This window comes from Raphanus sativus, chromosome 6 (genome assembly GCF_000801105.2).
Source record: "Raphanus sativus cultivar WK10039 chromosome 6, ASM80110v3, whole genome shotgun sequence".
Lineage (NCBI taxonomy): Eukaryota > Viridiplantae > Streptophyta > Magnoliopsida > Brassicales > Brassicaceae > Raphanus > Raphanus sativus.
The window spans coordinates 6,132,056-6,153,932 of record NC_079516.1 but is presented as its reverse complement, the minus strand read 5'-3'; the positions used below and the strand labels follow the sequence as shown (position 1 = coordinate 6,153,932).

Sequence of the window (21,877 nt, the reverse complement as noted above, 5' to 3'; positions counted from 1 at the left end):
GTGCCCCCGTTGGTGGTACTGTAGATCCGCCCCTGGAGTTAGATAAGTTTGATCCTGATCCATGTCTTGATAGGTTCCAAAGACTTTCTGGAAATGAGAGAGGAAAGGAGATTTTGAAAATTCACTAGGGTTTACGCTGGTGTTTGGTTACACAAACTACTCTATTTCTTCTAATAACGGGGCTACTCGAATTTTGTAAGGAAGCCGTATTTATCCCATAAAGCCCATCATAAATTTCGATTTTCCGAAATTTTATAATTAGTCCTATTATGTATCCAAATTCTACAAATACCGAAATGTTGCTCTCTAAAGCTAAAACCTAAAAAGAATAAAAAATTAGCCCATATTCACATTAAATAGTAAAGATAGGCAGATAGCATACATGCTTCAATCTTTACATTTCAATTATCATCTAAAACAATATACAACCAGTAGACCACAGCCGATTTTCTAACGTTGGTGTGCTTTGATATCTATATATTGTGGAGCCTAAACAATCTTGACATTTCTAAATCTTAACAGATTCGCTATCTCTGGACGGCTTCCCACGACTACGCTAAACAAATGGTGGGTTTCAAATGTGTTTAGATTTAGAAATGTCTAAGATTGTTGTTATTTTTAGCAAATAATATCTCTTGAAGGAAGCAAGAATTCCACGAAGTGTTTAATGAGTTTAGGAAGAAAGTAGGTCAAAAAGGGGACTCAATTAGAGAAGTGAAAGATGATTAAGAAAAAAGTGGGCTTCCTATTCAAATATGGTCAAAAGAATATTAAGTTCATGTGTTTAAACCAACACGGGTTGGCCTAGAAGCGAGTTGAGATACCAACCAATACGCTCCGCGCAGGTTCGATTCGCGTTGGTTACCGGGGTTTTCACATGGTCCCTCCGGGCTTTCGGGAAGCCGCCGCTGCCGTAAAACCCTCCGGACCCTTAGTGGTTCAGATTGTGGGGCGGTGGTCGGCGCTAGTCGGGTTCCTACGGGAATTCGAACACCCGGGTTAACAAAAAAAAAAATTCATGTGTTTATCTCTCTAGCTTATTTTCTCAGTTTTATCATATGTGTTGGAGTGCTGGATTTCTCATGTTGAATAAGTCTCCTTTTATAGACATAATAGCACTTGAAAAATGTAGAGATGATTGATCGCCGTCTTTGTTGGTGAAATTGTATTTGGTGTACGGTCTTACACGAAGTGGATGTTACGCAAATTGTCAGGCATGTTTTAATGACAAATGGTTCTGCGGTTATTGTACTCGCGCTTAAAGCCTTATTTGTACAACTTGTTCGGGTTTGCTTTCTAGCGTAATGGACTTTGATCTTGTGCTTTGGACTTTTCAAGTAAATTAGACCTTTTTTATGAGAAATACTTTATGATAGCTCTAAGAAATTTTTTGTCATAAATATAATCTACAATAAATAAATGACCAAAATATTTCATTAAAGAAGTAAATTGTATATTTATACTACTAAGCTTAACTAATTTAGATCTTAAGATTTAGAGTTAAGAGGTATTAGAAATTGAAAATAAAAATTTTAAAACAGTTTTAAAAAGAATTTTCAAATTTCAAAAAAAAAAATGAAAAAATGAAAAAGAAAATTTCAGAAAAAAAACTTATAAAAGTTCCAATTTGAAAATATACAATTCGAAACTATAAGAAATTTCATTTATATATCTAGAGTATAATGGTGTTTTAGCTATTAAGTGAAATATTTTGGTCATTTTTTAAAAAAAAAACTTTATACACAAAAACTTGAAAATATCTATTTAGGAAAATTGCTTTTTTTTTGATGGAATATTGACGGGGATGTGAAACTCACTTGTATCAATTTCATTTGATTGATTTTGTCATCTAAGGAGCGCGTCAATATATGAAGATAGTTGTAGAAAGGATTGTGTTCAAGAAATAACGTATGAAGCAAGGTTTTCTTCTTTTGCTAAAGTTTGGAGCAAGTTGTAATGCCAATTCATGGCTTTACTGTAAATGAAGCATTGGCTTGGATTTATTTGAATAGGATAAAAATGTTGAAACTACCACAACTATTTGATTTATGGAAATGCATAATGTTTTTATTTCTTCTTGTCAAATCATTCTTTTATAGTGAAAAATATAAGATGTGTGTTCAATCAAATGTTTGGGAATCCTCAAAACTGACACTCCTGTTGCATTGTTACAACTCTCAAGGTGGAATAGTTCCTTACGTAGGAGTCACGTTTGCATGACGAGTCTTTGTGCTGTATCTTGTTTTATACAGAATCTTTTTTGGGTAAGTTTTACATAGAATCTTGGAGCTTATATAATGGTGATCCTGATCCATCTTTCATGATGTAGTTGTAAAACGAATCTTTGACTTTAATTAATAGTAGGTATCACCGTATCAGGTAAATATCAAACATTAAAAATCAACGTTTCATTTCATTTGAACAAAAATATTAGAATGTGATTGGTCGTGCATATCACTAGAATACGTGTAGTGTCCTCATTATTCATGAGGTTAATATACTACAGGCTCCAATTGGTGACCATGTTTTAGAAAAAAAAAGATGATGAATTCTTTGTTCCTCTAATTTTATACCATTTATGTTGATTTTTTGTCAAATTTATTACATGTAGGTCTCACCAAATTTCTCTTTTTTTCCTCATGTTTAAATGAATTTATGAAAACATTTATTTCTTCTAAACTTTGACGAGAAACAAATAGAATTTTTTAAAAAAGATTATTCATCGCCATTCTTTTATTTATTTATTCATTTTCTCAAATGAAACGTAGTTCAGTTACTATTTTTCCATTTTTTTGATTCATCAAAGTGTCACCAATTTATCGTTATGTAAATTTTCTTAGTAATACGAACATGTTTGTGCATAAACACCAAGGTTATGCTTTTATTTGACTATTTGATTTTTTCATAAAGTGGATATCAAATCATTAAAAAATTTAATGATAAATATTCAAATCCCGAGCCGACTACAAGAATTTACACTTTTACAGTACGAAATGCAGTTGATATTTAATTTACACTGACTGCATCTGCAATAGCTCAAAAGCTTTGACAAGAACCGGCTTAAACCGGTTTATATCAACGGTAACGTTCTGCTGTACCAAATAAACCGACTGAAACATTTCCCACCCGCGTCTCCCAACCGCCGATGGATCCCTCACGACCTCGTGATCGCGTCCGTACCGCCGCAAAAGCGTGCTCTCCTCCGCCGCGATCTTGTACTCCAAATACCTCAGATCCATCCCCTTCGAAGGCTCCTCGAAATCCGTCTTCGCGAGCCACTCGAATCCCCCGATCGGAAGAATCTGAATCACGGCGGCTTTCTCCGGCAAGAACACCATGTTCGTCAGCCCCGCGCCGTGAACGCCGAGCATGACTTCGCACGAGTTCACCGTCTGCGCGAAACTCGCGACGTCTCCGCTCGCTTCCGCCGCAACGACTTTGAATCCGACTCGCCTCGCCGCTCTCGCGATCTCCCCTGCGTTCGTGAACGCTCGCGATCTCCCCCTCGCCAGAATCAGCATCCTCGGCCTCCTCCTCCGCCGCAGCTGGTTCTTTCTCGTTTTCACGGCGGCGTTTCGCAACGAGTACGCGTCTCTAAGGAATCTCCGGAAATCCGACATCGAATATTCGGAATACGACGGATCGATCGTCAGCTCTTTGTAGTACTCCGGATGGCGGTTGAGACCGACGACGACGGTGGCGAAACAGTGCGTCTCGTCTTCTTCGTCGATGTAGATCAGATCGTAGCTCGAGAGACTCCTCAGCACCTCCTTGAATTTGTTGATCCACGGTTGGTTCCTGTTCGTCACGAGGAACTGAACTTCGCCGTCGAATCTGCGCGCCGTCGTGTACAGAGGAATCACGATGTCGGTGAAGTCGTGGAAGTTGTTCATCGAGTAGCCTCCGAGAGAGAATAGTATCGCCGGAACGCTGTGATTCCTGACGCAACGCGATAAAAAATCAGCGTTTTGTGTTAGTTTCACCGTCCATTCTCTCACGCGATCCATCGCCGCCACGTCACCTTTTCTCGCGTAGGGTTTGATATGCCACGTGGAGTTTCCTGAAAACGCAAAGGCGATCGCTGCATGAACCGTCGCGGATTTGCCGTGGACTCTTACGTCGCCGCTTAGTTCGCATATCTCTGTTCTTGCTAGTTTCTTGCATATAGGTTTTATTGTTTTCTCCATTTTATTACCATCTGAAAACCCAGAGAATAAAAACATTTTCAGATTCATAAGTACAAAGAAATTTGATTAAGACAATAAATAATTAAACAATTGTTAAGAATGTGAACCTGTAATAACTTGTTCTTTGGAGATTGTAGTGTTAGTAGTAGAGTTAAACGAATCAAGACGACTCTTGGGCAAGTTTGTGTTCTTGAAGACGCTACGCACATGATCTTCAGAACTGATTAGTTTCTGAAGAGTGGTTGCATTTGATGTAATGTTAATTTGATCCGTTGGGATAGTTAGATTCTCAGAATCTCCATATGTTGTATTGTTGCTGCTCCTTGAAGCTTGAGGTTCCTGTGTTTCAGTTATTCTCAGCATCCTAAGACCAGCGTTCACCGGTAACTGCAACTCCACTGAAGAAAGAAAGAAAGAGGGATGTTAGTTAGTTTATGTGCTTTAATTTCTTTGCTTTTTGAAAAGTTGGTAATGGACTAACCGATTGGTGGTAAAGGGCTGAGATAAGGTTTAAAGACGGTGCAAAGAGTTAAGACAAAAAGAAGAGAGGCAGTGAAAGCTCCATAGCCAAGTCTCTTCTGCTCGTTTCTGCTAAAGCTACGAGCAAGTATTGTATCGTAAAGAAGATCCTTCTCTGTCATCTTTCTTGTCTCTCAAGTGAGACAAAACTCTTTTATTTTCTTGTTGTGCAAGAAAACTCTGAAAGCTGAGTTTACCCGCTATTTTAGAGAGCTTTGAATGAATGCGAGAGAGAGAGGAGATTGTATATGAAGTATATAAGAACTTGTTCTTACGACATTGCTACTCGTGGTCAATGATTGTTTCTGTAAATGTCGGGATCTTAAGACAGGAATCACGAAGAGAAGTTTCAAGTGTTGAAAATCAAACTTTTTTTTCTTAAAATATAAGTTTGTTATTAGTTATTAGGAACATGATTTTATTAATTTATATGTGGGGATTGTCGGCACTGGAGAAAGGATTTGGAGGGCATGCAGTTGTTAGAAGAAGTCTTGGTAAGCAAATGCTCCCCCACGATTCTTCTTTTTAGCTTCGTTTTAAGTTAATTAACAAATAAATAAACACCAAAAAATTTATCAATAGTACGACTTACAAACCAAAAAGTCTCGAACTCTTTCATTTTATTAAAAATATGGAAATTTAGTACATTTTACTTTGTGAATAAACTTGAAGCTGTGGATGCAATGATTTTTTTGTCTTACAATACGATATCCTATGTGTTCTAAAATAGGTAATGGTAAATCGTATCCACAAACACTTATTTTAGGAATCACAGCCTCGTGCTTTCGTATAAGCCAAGGTGAACATGCTTCAATAGCTAATAAAATGTTTGTCGAGTCTTTAAATTTAAACGACGAGATCATCTAAATAATCATAAATCATACGATGTTTCGTCTGAAACGTTCAAAAATAATTAAAAATAGAAATGAAAAGAAGTTTGTAGTTGACTGTTATGACACAACCAAAATCTAAATGATTGATTGATTGTTTGTTCATTGTTTAGTCTTCGTTTTATTGAATCCAGTTAACGAAGGCGGCAGAATCAAATTTGGCCTGAAAGCTATGAATCAACTAACAGTTGGTGAAATTTTTCTAGATTTTTATTAAGCATGGTTGTTAGATTGTCTTTAGACTTTCTCCAACAATCTCTTATTATATTTTTCATATAAATGAATATAATAATTCATGCATATAGTCTTATTAAGTTGTAGAGTATCATCATCTAATTAGACAGACTCAGTTGAAAATTTATCAAATTTCAATTAGATAGAGATACTTTTAAATTTTTTTTTTTTAAATATCTCCATTGAATTAGATTGTAAAGTATCTTCATGTATATTCATGTAATAATTAAGTGAATACTTATCACAACCGTTATCTAATAATTAAAGGATGAAAATAACAAAAAGTGGATTTCGTTATGATTGGTCAAATTCTGAAATTGTATCATCATCCACAAAAACCTATAGTTTGGTTCTAAATAAATTCATTGGTGCAACAAAAGTTTCAATAATGATTACTTCTGTTAATATGGCTTTTTAACACAGTAGTAACTGCACTTCTGTTAATATGGCTATAACTTGAATCTTACTACTGAAATTTGGAGGACTAAATCCACTTTTATTTTTATTTTGTAGAAAATATATTTTATAATCCAAAACGTGCGTTGATTACCTCAACACCCAGTCGTAATCTTATAAGAAAATATAGATGTTTTTTTTTCTTTGCATTAGTTAGGTGATAATTGATTAATATGAAGCATCTAATAGCAATTATAAGAGAGTTGTTAAGTAAGAAAAAGACATTCTAACAAGTTCCGTGTCTTATAGCCTATTTGGTGGGTCGCATGACAATGTACGTGTGCACCTTCCAGTATACGTTTTTTATTATTGAAATGTTGAATTGAAAAACTATGTATGTATATATAAATGTATATAAATAAATTATTGGTTGTGCTATCGGTTATAGAAATTAATAATTATATAATAATGTTTTTGCTGATTTGCAAATGCAGAAGAATTACGATGCATGGATCTATAGTTCTATGGAGAGTTATTAGTTTAATGATCTTTACAGACGTAAACATAATTTATTTGAAAATACATTTAAACCGACATGATATAATTCATGTGCCATGCTAACACAATCAATTCTTGCGAAATATTTTCTCTTATATTATACACGATATAGTTTATGCGCCATGCTAACCCCAAGGAATTTTTACATTACATTTTTTTTTTTCAACCAAGTGATGTAGCCAATATTGGAGTTTGGTGTATATTTATATTAGTTTCGGGTTCGATTTCCTCAGAAAACTAAATTATCACTATAGATCTCGGCCTCGACCAAAGTGGTTACATGATAACCATAACATATGATCTGTCTATCTTCCCAAGTTCGGATCATGCAATGTGGTACGATTTGGGATAGTCCATTCTATAACATTTAATATTTTCTTTCTGAGACCGACTGAATCATCCCATAGGGTTTATCCTGTGGGGTTTATCAATAGAAATATTTTTCTTTTATACTATATTAGCAAAAGAGATTTGTAATTGTAAAACTCGATAAATTATCAAGGAGTATTTGGAAATTTACATGTGCAAATACGTCTACCGAAATGGCTACATCATAAATGTCACACACGCAATGACAAGGGTACTCGAGAATTTTATTGGATCCTTTTATGCAAGTCTTGCTTCCATCCCACCCACAATTCTGTTCAAAAACTCGTGCCATTTTGCACACTTTCGTTTTTATCTCCGGAGTTTTCATCTCTATCATTTCGTATCAACCATAGTAAACAAAAAGCTCTTTATATTATTGCGTCATGCAACCGTTATGAGCTTAAATAAAAATAGAAGTTGTTGAAATCATCAAATGGAAGTCATCCACTGGATCTTAATTGTGTATCTTTTATTTTCACTTACACTCTTACAAAAGAGATAACATCGTGGAGGCCACAATTTTAGCTTCTTACCATTTCTGCCTAAGTCACCTAAAAAACCAATCCTCTCATAAATTGTAAACCGATCGCATTGCATATACAGGAACCCTCATTAACCTAAGATGATTCTTATCAAATCATAATCTTATCCTTTATAATATCTGATAAGCCAACATTCAATTTATAACAGAGAAATGATAGTCGATACAAGGTTAAAAACATCATTTTCACTAAGAAATCGTAAACGATATGCCTAAACATATCACTAAACGCAAGCAAAGAGCGGGGCCAACAACCCCAGCGGTTGCCTCACTGCGGTCGAAGCGGCTTGACACTCTCTAGTTTCTCTTCTAAGTTCCATCCTCTGAAAACACAAACACAACAAGTTTCAGTTTTGCGCTGAAATACAACTCTTGAGCGATGCCAAGAGGTAAGACAAAAATTACTTCACCTTTCAGCAGCTTCCCTTTTGTACGAATCGATTTGTGTGTCAAGCACAGTACAAGCAGACTGAATCTCCATATTCTTCATGCACAGCTGTCTCCATTCTTGAGATAGTGCATTGAGCTCGTACGCAGTGGTTTGCTGATGTGGCAACAAAACAAAGTTTCAGATTACCCCATAAACTAAAGAGAAGAGTTGCACGGGAGAAATGTGTGAAAAAAAATACATCAAAATTATTATAACCTGATGATACTTCCTTTCACGATTTACTTTTTCAATTTCTTCGTTCTGCTCCTGAGCAAGTTTTTGCATTCTGGAAAAGAGACATATCAAGTAGAGTGATGAGATAAATCTTGCTGGTGTTTAAGTTCCAAAAGAGACTAAACTAAGAGTGTGTTTCACAAGAACAAAGAAGCTCTCACACAGAAAGCACAAAGCAAGTCTTATGTGTGCTAAATCCAAAGAAGCATTTTATGCAACAAAAACGACAACAAAGTTATCAAGAATGCTTTCTAAGAACATATACAATCAAATCAACTACCGAGGTTTAGCCCTTTTAATCACAATTAAAAATGTATCGACTGACAATTTAATCAATGCTGTATTTGAACAAACCTGGTCAAGAATACTTCAAGCCGATGGTTATTCTGTCTCCAAAGCTCAGGGCCCTGTTTTGACATCATTTCCAAATTCTCAAGCCTGTGCAATTTACAAATCCATGAGTTAAGAGAAGAACGCAGTATTATATAACACAACAACTTGTCAGAAGAGAATCATTCATTAGAAACATTAATAAACAGTGCTTGCTTACTCGATCATCTTCTGTTGCAATGACCGTTGATTCTTCTGAAGATACTGCTTCCATGCAGCATCATCATTTTTCTTGCTAGCAGGCGGCAGTTCAAGCTTGTACCGGGACTCAAAATCGATCCGCACTGGAGGCTTCCCAGCTCGAACACGCTCATACTCTTTGCCAAGAACAGGACAGTTCTAATATTCGATATACACCAACCAACGGAGACAAAGAAAAACAATCAATAAACAAGAGAAACTGAATCAACAAGTTCACCCATTTACCTAAACACTGAAACTCAACTACAAGATCATAAACAGCTCTACTACTTTTCAAGAACTAGCTATATATATATAATCTTGCTCATGAGCTTCCTCCCAATCTCAAGATTCTAGTTGATTCAAACTTAGATAAACTCCCATCAACCACTATCACGATTGGATCTCATCTAATCTACTCTGAACCCTAATTTTTCGTAACCCTAGCTACAAAACGAACATAGAAATTGATTAAGAGGATCCAAAGTGAAATTCAACCTCGAAATCGAACTTGGGAAGAGGAGGCAACTCCTTGAGAAAGTCAGCAGGCTTTCTCGAGCTCCGACGCATCTCCTCCTCAACAAGGCGATCGACTTCAGCCTTAATGAGTGGGTTGCCGTAGTCATCGTCGATATAAGGAAGCGCGTCGATGACTTCTGCGTTCGCAGCGCTCGCCCAGGGCTTCGTAGCCTCCGGCGCCGCCTCTAGCATCAAAACGTCTCCGTTGTTCGTCGCCATCACCGCCTCCACTCCAGAAGAAAGAAGACTCAAAGTGAAGGGAAAGCAGGACTTTAGTAGTGGTAGTTACCGGTTTCATTGACCCGACCCGACCCGGTATTATTGGGCCTCCGGCCTTTTTGGGCCGTAGAAATTAAGAAGAAGTTTATCTTAGGCCTATATTTTTGTATCTTTATAAAAATCTGCATAACTATAGCATCATCAACAAATCATATGCTTTTATGCCAATATTAATGCTTTTCTCTGAAAAATCTGCAAAACTATCATTAATGGCTATGTTCATTCAGCTGATCGCAGGTCGCATGCTGTTATTCGTTTTGCAGGCGACATGTGTTTGGTCACAAGTCGTAAGTCGCAGATTCAAAATCATCCGAAAAAATAGTGATTAAAAGTTAAGAAAATTTTGAACGGATAACTGATCACAGGTCACGCGACACATAAATGAACATGATCTTAATTTTAGTCGCAGGTCACGGGACACGTAAATGATTCGCATGTCGCGCGAGTGGACCATCATATCCTTATGCCAATGCTTTTTTCTATTAAAAACAAAAATCTGCAAAACTATAATATCATCAATAAATCATATACTATTATGCCATTATTTAGTGTATTGATACATATTGAACAATTATTCTAGAGATGTTCTATTTTACTATGTTGAAATAACTTTTTGATTAAAAAAAAAAGAAGAAGAGAAAACAAACAACCAATTTGGCAATTTGCGATTAATGTGGCATGTTTGAGTATAAGAGAGTAAAAAAGAGTTGAACTTCAGGCAAATCTCGGATGCGTTGCAAGAACCGGTTATTGTCCGGTACAGCTGAAATCTCCGGAACCGTCTTCTCAATCTGTGGTAAGAGCTTCGCCAATTGTATCCCTGTGGCCAAACCGGGCTGTGTTTCCATCTCCTCTGCTAACGCTACGGTACAAGCCTTGAGTGCGATCTCTGCTACATTTGTAAACTCAGTGCTGCAACAAGTAAAAGAGACCAATAAACACACTTACATGATTGCAACGAAGAAACAGAGCACTAAGGATATATGAGGACAGGTGCGTAAAGATGATATTGTTTGTCTTTTGTGGGATTAAAGAGCAGGAGACAACTTTTACCTTGTGAGTACTTCACGTGTCTCGGTAACGAGTAGATGAAACTTGGTGACAGTTGCATCTGAAGAGGAAACATCAGTGGTGGTGTCATGGGCCATCATTAAATAATCTATCCAGTGGTGTGGACTTCCAGTGCTCATAAACACATCAAGAATCCGGATCACAGTTTCTTCAAGAGTTCTTGTGGTTAGCACATCTTTTAACTGCTTTCTGCAATCAAACACGCATCATTAGATTTGATATAATTTGCAGAACCAATAAATCAACATGACAAACAAGGGAGAGAATAGACTAACGTACCTTTTAAGAACTTCTTTCACCGCACTCTTCATATGGAAAATCAAACTCGGCATGCTATTGGTTGCAAGATAATCAGCACTTGTCAAAAACTTTTGTTCATCCTCTCTATCTATGAGATCTAACTCTTCCTGTGCAACAAAAAAACACACACACACACACACACATAAGCGAATACGTTGGTAGAGATTGTGGTAATCCAATTAACATATCAAGAACTAAATGTGAGACCAATGAATACAATTAAGGAAAATGATATAAGAGATGTCCAATACACAATAGTAATCCATACCACCCTTGCAAAAAATGGATTGTTCAAAACGATATCATAAGATTAGCAAACTGAATCTTACAAGCAGAAGAGGAGCAGGTTATAAGTCACATGCCATTCATAAAAAAGGAAAATAATGATTCTTTAGACATAACAAAAAGAGGTTAGTAAAATGGCTTACAGGTAAATGGGAGCTGGCAAGACCTCTAGCAGTGTCGATATATAAGTGTCTGCCCAAAATGTTGACTTGAACCCTAATATACAAACTAAGCATAGTGACTGACCACAGCGACACAACCATCCGCGTGAAACCTGGATAAAAGCATTTAACAAGAAGATCTAACCATGCCACATATGTATATATATCTACGGAAAGAGGAGCAACAACGCACTCAAAACTTTGAGCTCGTTCCAAAGATGAAGCTTCTCAGAAGGAACCAAAGTTCCTTTTCCTCTGCTTAACGTCTCCATAACGCCAGAGACATCGATATCCTCAACAATACGGCTACTCAAGCTACGCAGCGCGTGGGGCAATGTAGTAGTGTCAGCAATCATCTGAATGTTGTCGAAATGATCCTTCATTCTAGCACAGTTACATAGCCAAAACACACAACAAGACATTGAGAAACTGTTCAAACAAGATACGTGGCAAAAGCAAAAGAGTGTGTTATGTTCAAGGACGTAACTGGGCTTTGATGAGCTCATCATTGTGACGCTCGTTGGAAAGCTCACGTTCCAAGTCGGCGAGGTTACGAGTGTGAGCATTGTATAGTTTGTAAATCAAATAACCGCTTCCGACACAAGCCGTCGTCACCAGTATCTTCCTTCTGTGTTTACTCCAGAAACCCCTAAACTTGGCAACAATAAAACCAAAATCAAATCTAAGAGAAAAAAAACCCTAATTTTCTCGGTTTTGCGAACACTATCTACGCAAATCGAAATCAATAGCGAGAGGAAATCGATACCTGAATAAATCCATGGCCCTTTGAAGCTATTGGCTTCGAACCAATGAATTTTAAAATTACAAAAGAACGAAAAAGAAGGACCGAGGGAAGAGAGATGAAGGTGGAGATTGTGGTTTGAAGGCGAGAAGATAGAACTTTCCGGCGAGAGATATGGCTTTGAGTTCCGATCTCGGTGAATAATGAATGAATGACACCAAAGAGAGAGAGAGATTCTCTAATTGGTTGGATACTGGAATCGATAACCCAGAATCTCTTTTTTTTATATTTTATTTTTTTTATTTAACCGAACCGAAGTTAATCTATCTTTACGAAGCATTTTCATAACCGAACCAAAGTAAATCTATCTTTAGACACATCAAGACGAATTTGAATATGGTTTTGGGCAAGAGAATTAAAACTTTCGAATCCGAAAGCCAAATTTTATAATGTTACTGATTGTCAGCTTCGATTTAACGAATATGATTTTTCGAGTGTACTCCAATTTTCTCTAGTTTTGTAGGGATTCCTAATTTTATTGTATGCTCTGTCACCAAGTTTTGAGTGTTTGTTTGAGGCCACATAGTACAAGAGTAGCTACACTATACACTTAGAACACAACCAACATGGTTTAGAATATGTTAGTCTGGGTTATTTTCCATACGATTTGTAGAATATGGAACATCGTAACCTGCTATGAACGGAAATGATATCCAGTTTCCGTGGTTGTTGCTTGGACCACAAGAGTGATGCACTTCTGCGTCATGACAGAGAAGAGAACAGAAGTAAGTATGAGTTAGCTTCACTTTGTGAATATAAGAGTGGATTCCGATATACGTTAATTAATAATTATCATTTCCCTCCCATTCATATTTTTGAAGAATCATATACTCCTTTTAGAAGCACTAACCAAATGTTTGAAAACGACAACAGAGAATAAGTGTGAACGTTTCTACAGCTGAGAACGTTTCAAGTTTCAAAGGGGAAAAATTATTCTGAACTTCCTTATATATAGATTTTAAGATTTATCTATTTATCCATACACGTTTGTTCTGCTTCCTCAGTGCTCTGGAATGGCATCTTGAACACTATATGTGGTTGTGAGCCTCTTGTGTCTTCGTAAGTATATTGATTAATTTATATAAAAGATATTCGAAGTAAGACTAAGGGATCTCGAATACTATATGCCGTGATGAGCCTCGTATCTTCGCAAGTGTATTGCTTATTTATGCAAAGACTATTCGAAGTGGATTCTGGTGACCATTTAAAGATCTGCAGACCAACTCTTTTTGGGCTGGTTCACCAATCTGATTCCAGAATAGGACATCAGTAAATGTAATGTCAGAACATGAATAGGTAGTTTTGGGACTAAAGAATATCATTACTAAATCGTTGCACCAACATAATTATTCTGTATTTGCTTATATATATAGAGTTTTTTATATACAACATCACATGCACACAAATATCAAAGTTACTTCTGATTCCTTCTCTTGTTCTTTTCCATGGCTGGTCCAGTTTCGGGTGATACAGAAGCGCAGTGTGCTGGAGATACAAGCGGCAAGCACGGTGGCTGGATAACTTTTCCGTTCATGATTGGTTTGTGTGTTTTTGTTTTCTTTTCTTTTGTTCTTCTTCTTCTTGTTGTTGTTGTCTATGTTTCTTTGAAGGCAAGACAGCAACATATGTTAAATGTATGTGCTGCAGCTACAATGTTAGGTATGTCCATAGCTTCTTTCGGATGGGTAATGAACTTGATCGTCTTCTTGATCGAGGAATTCCACGTCAAGAACATCGCTGCTGCTAAGATTTCAAACATTGTCAATGGATGCCTCAACATGTTGCCTGTTGTAGTAGCCATTTTAGCTGATTCTTTCCTTGGAAACATTGTTGTCATCTCGGCCGCTACTTTTATCTCGCTGACTGTAAGTCCAAAACTCATGACTGATTCTCTTCTATCTATGTTGTTAATTTCTTATACACAAAGAAGATCAGAGGAGTTTTAAACATTTTTTAATTAGGGGATTCTTCTCCTGACTCTGATCGCATATTTGGACTCGTTGAAACCTAGACCGTGTGAAACCGGATCAATCCTATGCCAGTCTCCATCGGAACTCTAGCTTGGGATCTTGTATACAGCCTTAGTGCTAGTAACCATTGGAGCAGGTGGGACACGGTTCACCTTGGCATCCGCGGGTGCAAACCAATACGAGAAACCTAAGGATCAAGAAAGCTTCTTCAACTGGTACTTCCTCACACTATACGCTGGGGCTATTACCGGCGCAACAGCGATTGTATACACACAGGACAATGTTAGCTGGAAACTTGGGTTTGGCCTCTGCGCCGCTGCAAATTTTGTAAGTTTCATTGTTTTCGTATGCGGGAAGAGACTCTACAAGAATGAGAAACCCATGGGAAGTCCTTTCAAAAGCCTGATCAGTGTTGTAGTCGCTGCTACAGTGAAAAGAAAAGCTGTGGTTTCATCCAAAGAAGAAGACTATCACCGTGGGCCTGGAGAAAAGGACAAGACTTATCCTGCACTGCCCTCCAAAAGCTATAGGTGAAAACATTTTTTTTTAAATACTAGGAGTGGCCCTAGGCACTTCATCTAGAATCAAAGAACTAATCGAATCAGACAAAAAAACAAAGTTAGGTTCGGTTTGGATCATGTCAGTTATACTAGTGGATCATATATCTTGAGCAAAAAAATCAAAAACGGGACGAACCAAAAACCAAATAGATAGTCAAATTTCTATAATATAGTTTATATATTCATAAATATTAGCTATATTTGATTTTAAAGTAATTAAATAATTTAAAATATAATTCAAAAGTTAAACTGCCAAAAATCGAATTGCTATAATATTTTTATCCAAATATTTAAAATTATTTGAACAATCCAATTTTTATCAGGAAATCCCTCCCCCTCCCTTTCCCAAAATTTGATATTTAATTCAAAAAATCCAATTCTTTTTACTCTTTAAACAGAATTAACCAAAAAACTGGACAGATTGAGATCTTAAATTACTTTGGAAATAAGCTAGTTCCCAACTTTGTTACCCGAACCAAATTCAAAATCGAAATAACCAAACCAAAACCGAATCAAATTTTTAAATACGTGAATAAATCTTAAACCTCTAGAACAAAAATAACCAAAAGAACCAAACAGAGAACTGAATGCTCAAAGCTAACTAGAAGGTTTGGGGGCTAAAGACATTTACATGTGCAGGTTCTTGAATCGTGCAGCCTTGAAAACCGAAAACAATTTAAATCATAGAGACGGCTCAGTTAACAACATCTGGAGGCTATGCTCTGTTCAAGAAGTAGAAGATTTCAAAGCCATTCTCCGACTTGTTCCTCTGTGGGTAGCGATAATATTTCTTAGTACTCCAATAGTGATTCAAGCAAGCTTAAACGTGCTCCAAGCTTTAGTCACGGACCGTGGGCTTGGTCCTCATTTCAAAGTCCCGGCTGGGTCCCTCCAAGTCATAGTAATGACCTCTGCATCCACCTTTATCATAATGAACAACTGGCTTGTCTATCCCATGTACCAGAAGCTTACCAATAAGCGGCTAACACCGCTTCAAAAAGTCGGGATAGGCCAGGTTCTCACCATCCTAAGCATGGTTGTCTCTGCAGTTGTGGAAGCAAAGAGGCTGAAAACTGTTGAAAACAACGGACATCCCATGTCAGTGCTATGGCTGTTTCCTCCTATAGTTATAGTGGGAATAGGCGAGGCCTTCCATTTTCCGGGAAATACTGAATTGTTCTACAGAGAATTCCCAGAGTCTCTGAGGAACACCGCAACTTCATTGACCTCACTGGTGTTTGGAATCTCTTACTATCTGAGCACAGCTCTGATAGATCTGATCCAAAGGACCACCAAGTGGTTACCAGATGACATTAACAGCGGAAAGGTTGACAAGGTTTACTGGGTTTTGGTCGTTGTGGGAGTCTTGAATTTTGGATATTTTCTCGTCTGCTCTTGGTTCTACAGATACAGAAATCTCGAAGGTGACAATGATCTATAGATCCCAAAGATGTTTCAACCTAGTACAGACAACCTGTTTGCTTCAGTTTTTTCTATTTTGTAGCATGCTCCTGTTAACTTATGTGTCTGTTGTTTGCAAGTGTGTTTTTGTTTAATCAAACTGATGTTTTAACTTTGTTGCATTCTCCTTTTTTTCATGTTTACTATCGCTGAATGTAACAGAGTAATCAACTGACTTTTTTTTATATTTTTTGGCGAAGATGTATAAAAGATTTCAATTACCAGTCCAAACCTATGTTGCATGGAAACGGAAGCGGAAACGCGGAAGCGGAATCGTATGGAAGCGTAGAAGCGGATTTTTTTAAAAAAATAGGAAGCGGAAACGTGTTGGAAGCGTATATACATAATATATATATATATATAATGTAAACCCACATATAAAATAAAATTCTGAAAATTAAAAGTGTTTAAAACATATAAATCCAACAGAGTCTGAAATATTAATCAGTTTTACTTTCAACCATTAACAATCATCTAATCATTGAACGATATATAAAAAGCTACAAATCTCATGTTTCTGTAAAGGAGAAGAAGAATATAATAATTATTTGTTACCTTGATTGTTTGTTTCGTTTGGTCTTGTTACGTAAGGAGAAGAAAGAAACTATGAAGTGGAGATTGGAAAAGAGATGAGAAGTGAGATCGACGACTTCATCCGTCGTAGTCTTTTCAGTTTCCTCTTTTTTCCTTTTTAATTTAGGGTTTTCACTTTTCAATTAAAGAAATAAAACACAAAAACATTTAATTTTCCCTTTTTTTTTTCCTTACGATTCCAACATCAGATATACACGCTTCCGAAAAGGAATCATTGATTCCAAAACGTTTCCAAATCTACTTTTTTCGGAATCACGATTCCAGCCCGCTTCCGAGCGATTCCGCACGCTTCCGCCTCCGTTTCCGATTCGGAATCAGGAATCAATGGTTGGGACACGATTCCATGCAACGTAGGTCCAAACCTAGTAACCACAAGAGGCAACAACATAATTATTTAAATTCCTAAAGGCCCAAATTATTTAGGCAACTAAACTGTTACTTAAAGACAGAGATGCTGATTTTGAAGAAATTTCTGATAATTTTCCAACAAAAACATCGATTGGTGATTGGTTGGGATTTAACTTGCTGCTTTAGCTTTATTTATTTTTAAAACAGCATATCTAACCAATCATGATGTAGCTTTAGTTTTAAAATTTAAAGTTACAGCAAAATTTTACCAATCAAAATGTAGATTTATTTTTTAAAGTTACAGCAAAAAAAAAAACTTCATTTTTCTCTTTATTTTAGTTTAAAGTGCTACATCCCTATTTTTTGGGTTGTAGAAGTTTTAAAATCAAAAAGGCATTTATACTTATTAGATAAACATAAAAACAGAAATTATCAATTAAAAAAACTCACGGGCAGCTCCATATTTTTCAAGCACAAGTAAGTCTTTTATTCTCATCTTCTCTTTTGTCTTTTCCTGTAGAATTTCTTTTGCTCTTAACGTAGAATTTCTTTGTCATACAGTAGAATTTCTTTTGATTATTTGTCAAACTCATCTTCTTCGTTACGGTTGACTGTTCTTTTTATTTAAATTATTATAACTAGATCTTTTTACCCGGACAAGTTAGTCCAGTGGTACCCCGAGGCTTCGGCTGAGGGAACGCGGGTTCGAAACTCGGGCGGGGAGGCGTGTCCAGGGCTTTAACCGGTACAGACGCAGGCTGGCGCCGGGCCTAGGTGGTGGGTTCCGAAGGGGCCAACACCTGGTTAATCAAAAAAAAAAAAAAAAAAAAAAAAACTAGATCTTTTTTTTGTTTGACATTAAGCGTGTATCAAGATTGTTTATGAACAATAATTAAAATGCATACATCATCGTTTATCACCATCTTCACGTTACGACACGTTACATCTATTCTATTAAAACAGAAGTACAAAATTAGATTAACCCTTAATTTTTCACTATATTTACATTGTCATGCCATTGAGGTATTAAATAAAGTTATATTTAAATATGATTGTCTTTTCCTAATTTAAATAATATATTTAAGCATTTAATGTTTTTTCTTAATTTAAATAATAAAATTCCTTAACAAAATCTTAACCAAAATATATTTCCTTATATATTCCATACTAACATATTAAATATTTTTAATATTTATTAGTAGTAAATAATAAAATAAAAAATAACACATCATAATCAATTTATATAACATATAAATAAAATATTTTTTTAATATATTATTAGCATAATACTTCCTATATAAGTCCAATTAGTTATAAATATAAGATTTGTTTATATGATACAGTGTGATATAATAGACAATTAAATTACAAAATATAATTATTTAAAAGTAATAAATAAAATCACTGTGTTTTAAAATGTTATATTAAAAATATGTAATACATTTTAGTTTTAAATATATATATATATATAGTATACCATCAGTACAGAGAAAAAAATTAAAGTGAAAGAAAATATTTATACGGTCACGGGTCAAGCTTTAGAAATAAACAAAAACAGTGCAACATTATTTTTCTTTAATAAATTTATTTTAATAGAAATTATAGTTCCAAATATGGTTATATGTTTTATGTATTTATAATTTTTTTTTGAGGGAGGCTAAGATTTTCGAATTGAAAAAAATTACGACCCACCTCTATATTATTTTAATTAGGAAATTTAAAATTTATATCAAAATATTTTATTAAAATTTTAATTTTAAACTTTATTATAACTGCAAAGATTAGTTTCCAATCTAAATTTATATTTAAATATTACAAATACATCATTTAATATTTGAAAAAAACATAAAATAAATACCCGCCCGGTCGGGCGGGTCAAGATCTAGTTACGATTAAACGTCTATTGTAATTAACATGCTTATATTACTTTTTTTTTTTTTGAATTATACAGAGGTATCCTGGCCCCACAGAAGTGGTCCAGACTAGTCACGTGTTGCCATATGTCGGTCCTCTGTCCCTGGCGATGCCGAAATGTTAATTCCCCAGTGGCCGGGATTCGAACCCAGGTGGCGGAACTCACAGCTGTGAACCCTTTACCAACTGAGCTAGAAGCCCCGGTTCATGCTTATATTACTTGCTTTTATCCATGAGATTTAAAACATTCTCATGCCACTTCTATTGTGTTTTACTATTATTAGATGGTTTTTATCATAAACTATTAAGTTTTTGGGGGTTTCAATAACATAAAAGTTTTTTATATATTACATTAAAATACTACAACCAAAAATTTATAGCTACAATTTTTATATTGCCAATCATGTTTTATTTTGAAATCTACAGTCAAATAATTTACAGCTACAGTCAATATAATTACAGCAAAAATCTCTGCCAAAAATCTACAGCAACAAATTTACAGCTACAGCCAAAATACCTACAACCCAAATTTTAAAGCTAAATTTCTACAGTAACAGCTCAACCAATCACCCACATCTCCTTCCTTCATCTTGAGTCTATATTGGACTCGGCAATTAGGGTTTGTAACCTTGCCTTCCTTAGTCTTTTAGCTCCAACATGTCGTGCTTTGATTTCATCCCATAGTGTCTTTGCTGTATCAAAATCTCAAACTTGCAACGTTAATGCTTCTGGTATGGATTGAAACAAGAGAGCAGTAGCCATGTTGGTTTTCTCTTCAATTTTATTGTCGGGTTCAATGGTTTCCCACACTTTAATTATTCACTGTAAGGGAAAATATTTATTCTCATAACCCAGACAGTATAATTTGTAGAAGTAAGCATTGGGAATTTGTTACAAGATTGTCCGACATCCTTAGTGTTTGCCTCTGATCCTTCCTTTACATCTTCCATGATGATGTTTTTGGTTGCTGTGGCTGTCTTCTTTATCTCGATTACGAATTTAGTTTGCATATTTGCTCTGATACTAAATATAGAATCTCAATCTAAAGAACACATAATTAAGAACTCAATAATAATAATGACTCTTTTATTAATCTCTTAAGAACACTTATTCAAAACGTTAAGCACTCAAACTCATAAAATCATAAGTTATACCACACATTGGTATGAAAAGTTTATAATGTTTTATATGGAGAATTTATTTATATTTTAATTATGTATCATATTTACTATTATTATTTTTAATTTCTATACTAAAAATATATTGAACCAGGTTTGACCCGGTCGATTCAATTTAAATCGTGATCCAAATAATTATATGGTTTAATTTATTGTCCGGTTTTGAAAATACTGCTTAACACTAATAAAAAAAGATGCCTAAAGAAGTAGCTACAATACACTTAGAACATAACAAACATATAAAGGTTTAGAATATGTTAGTCTGTATTATGTAACATTGAGTCTCACAATTTCCATACGATTTGTAGAATATGGAACATCGTAACTTGCTATGAACGGAAATGATATCCAATTGTCGTGGTTGTTGCTTGGATCGCAAGAGTGATGCACTTCTGTTTAATGCCAGAGAACAGAGATAAGTAGGAGTTAGGTATAGAGATAATGATAGAAATAAGGAAACATTCCTATATGTAAGGGATTTAGACTTGAGGGTTACGTTATTGTACGATGTATATATACCCATATTGGGGATCATGAATAAACACACACTTCATATTATATTTTATGGTATCAGAGCCAAAGATCTTAACCTAAAATTTTTTTTTGATCAGCCGTCCCTCTGTTGATCGTCTTCTACCTTACTACTACTTCTACTTCTAATTTTTCTTCTGTGTCTCGATTGCCATGGCTAACGAGAGCTCTACAGTTACCTCCCCTACTACTTCTACTACGCCTAACACATCTCCCTATTATCTTCATCCATCTGATAATCCTGGTGCACTAATTACATCTGTCGTACTTACACAAGACAATTACTCGGAATGGTCTACGGAACTCCGTAACTCTCTACAAGCAAAACAGAAAACTGGTTTCATTGACGGCACAATTGCGAAACCAGAAACAGAGCCTGACTTATCTCGCTGGCTTGCGGCAAACTCCATGATTGTCGGCTGGATTCGTACCTCCATTGATTCTAAAATCCGATCAACAGTGTCTCATGTTCCCGATGCATCCAAGCTTTGGGAAAGTCTTCGCTTCCGCTTCTCTGTTAAGAATGGTACTCGTCTACATCAAATACAAGACGAGATTACTAACTGTAAGCAAGATGGCAAATCGGTTTTGGAGTATTACGGGCGTCTTACGAAGTTATGGGAAGAGCTACAAAACATGAAGACAGCTCGTCCGTGCACATGTGCTGCTGCTGCAGACATTGAAAAAGAAAAAGAAGATGCACGAGTTCACAAATTCCTCTTTGGATTAGATGACTCGCGTTTCTCCTCCATCCGTTCCCGCATCATTGATGAAGAACCTTTGCCAGATATAAACATTACATACTCACGAGTGATTCGAGAAGAGCAAAACATGGCGTCTACACATGCTAAAGAACAACGCACCGAGGCGTTAGGTTTTGCAGCCCGAACAGAGTCTTCGAAAGAATCTACTCTTACTACCGTCGAGGTCACTCCACCGCGATCTCGAGATCCTAACAGAACCTGCACTCATTGTG

General features: G+C 35.9%; 3 protein-coding genes and 1 pseudogene across 4 annotated transcripts; 1 reads left to right on the top strand and 3 right to left on the bottom strand.

Moving 5' to 3' along the window:
• Positions 1 to 2,883: 2,883 nt before the first annotated feature.
• LOC108811510 (beta-1,2-xylosyltransferase XYXT1) lies at positions 2,884 to 5,084 on the bottom strand. The gene is made up of 3 exons (XM_018583566.2): positions 4,669 to 5,084; positions 4,295 to 4,585; positions 2,884 to 4,198 (listed from the first exon to the last, which is right to left on the bottom strand). Exons 1-3 carry the CDS (start codon positions 4,826 to 4,828, stop codon positions 3,012 to 3,014), a joined length of 1,638 nt encoding a protein of 545 aa, XP_018439068.1. The 5' UTR covers positions 4,829 to 5,084; the 3' UTR covers positions 2,884 to 3,011.
• A 2,706-nt stretch (positions 5,085 to 7,790) lies between these two features.
• Positions 7,791 to 9,695, bottom strand: LOC108807058 (pre-mRNA-splicing factor SPF27 homolog). The gene is made up of 6 exons (XM_018579295.2): positions 9,427 to 9,695; positions 8,909 to 9,087; positions 8,713 to 8,796; positions 8,341 to 8,410; positions 8,105 to 8,238; positions 7,791 to 8,017 (listed from the first exon to the last, which is right to left on the bottom strand). The coding sequence occupies exons 1-6, from the start codon at positions 9,664 to 9,666 to the stop codon at positions 7,963 to 7,965; spliced, it is 762 nt and encodes a 253-aa protein (XP_018434797.2). The 5' UTR covers positions 9,667 to 9,695; the 3' UTR covers positions 7,791 to 7,962.
• Positions 9,696 to 10,236: 541 nt separating this feature from the next.
• Positions 10,237 to 12,471, bottom strand: LOC130496223 (peroxisome biogenesis protein 3-1-like). Of its 2 annotated transcripts, XM_056988116.1 has the most exons (7): positions 12,310 to 12,471; positions 12,031 to 12,192; positions 11,737 to 11,927; positions 11,526 to 11,656; positions 11,077 to 11,204; positions 10,780 to 10,986; positions 10,237 to 10,638 (listed from the first exon to the last, which is right to left on the bottom strand). In XM_056988116.1, the coding sequence occupies exons 1-7, from the start codon at positions 12,321 to 12,323 to the stop codon at positions 10,395 to 10,397; spliced, it is 1,077 nt and encodes a 358-aa protein (XP_056844096.1). In that variant the 5' UTR covers positions 12,324 to 12,471; the 3' UTR covers positions 10,237 to 10,394. The 2 variants fall into 2 exon arrangements, with proteins under 2 accessions (XP_056844096.1, XP_056844095.1); XM_056988115.1 differs by lacking the exon at positions 12,310 to 12,471 and having other exon boundaries at positions 11,737 to 12,174.
• Positions 12,472 to 13,747: 1,276 nt separating this feature from the next.
• Positions 13,748 to 16,523, top strand: LOC130496592 (protein NRT1/ PTR FAMILY 2.3-like; annotated as a pseudogene).
• The last annotated feature ends 5,354 nt before the right edge of the window (positions 16,524 to 21,877 follow it).

Excerpts from the sequence above, each read along its gene's own strand:
- LOC108811510 (XM_018583566.2), bottom strand. The coding sequence starts at position 4,828 with ATGACAGAGAAGGATCTTCTTTACGATACAATACTTGCTCGTAGCTTT. Across the intron at positions 4,586-4,668 it reads CAGCCCTTTACCACCAATCG|TGGAGTTGCAGTTACCGGTG; the intron begins GTTAGTCCATTA and ends TTCTTTCTTCAG. Across the intron at positions 4,199-4,294 it reads CAAAGAACAAGTTATTACAG|ATGGTAATAAAATGGAGAAA; the intron begins GTTCACATTCTT and ends CTGGGTTTTCAG.
- LOC130496223 (XM_056988115.1), bottom strand. The coding sequence starts at position 12,109 with ATGCTCACACTCGTAACCTCGCCGACTTGGAACGTGAGCTTTCCAACG. Across the intron at positions 11,657-11,736 it reads GAACGAGCTCAAAGTTTTGA|GTTTCACGCGGATGGTTGTG; the intron begins GTGCGTTGTTGC and ends GCTTTTATCCAG. Across the intron at positions 11,205-11,525 it reads TTGCCAGCTCCCATTTACCT|GAAGAGTTAGATCTCATAGA; the intron begins GTAAGCCATTTT and ends TTTGTTGCACAG.
- LOC108807058 (XM_018579295.2), bottom strand. The coding sequence starts at position 9,666 with ATGGCGACGAACAACGGAGACGTTTTGATGCTAGAGGCGGCGCCGGAG. Across the intron at positions 8,239-8,340 it reads GTGAAAGGAAGTATCATCAG|CAAACCACTGCGTACGAGCT; the intron begins GTTATAATAATT and ends TTGCCACATCAG. Across the intron at positions 8,018-8,104 it reads AAAAGGGAAGCTGCTGAAAG|AGGATGGAACTTAGAAGAGA; the intron begins GTGAAGTAATTT and ends TTGTGTTTTCAG.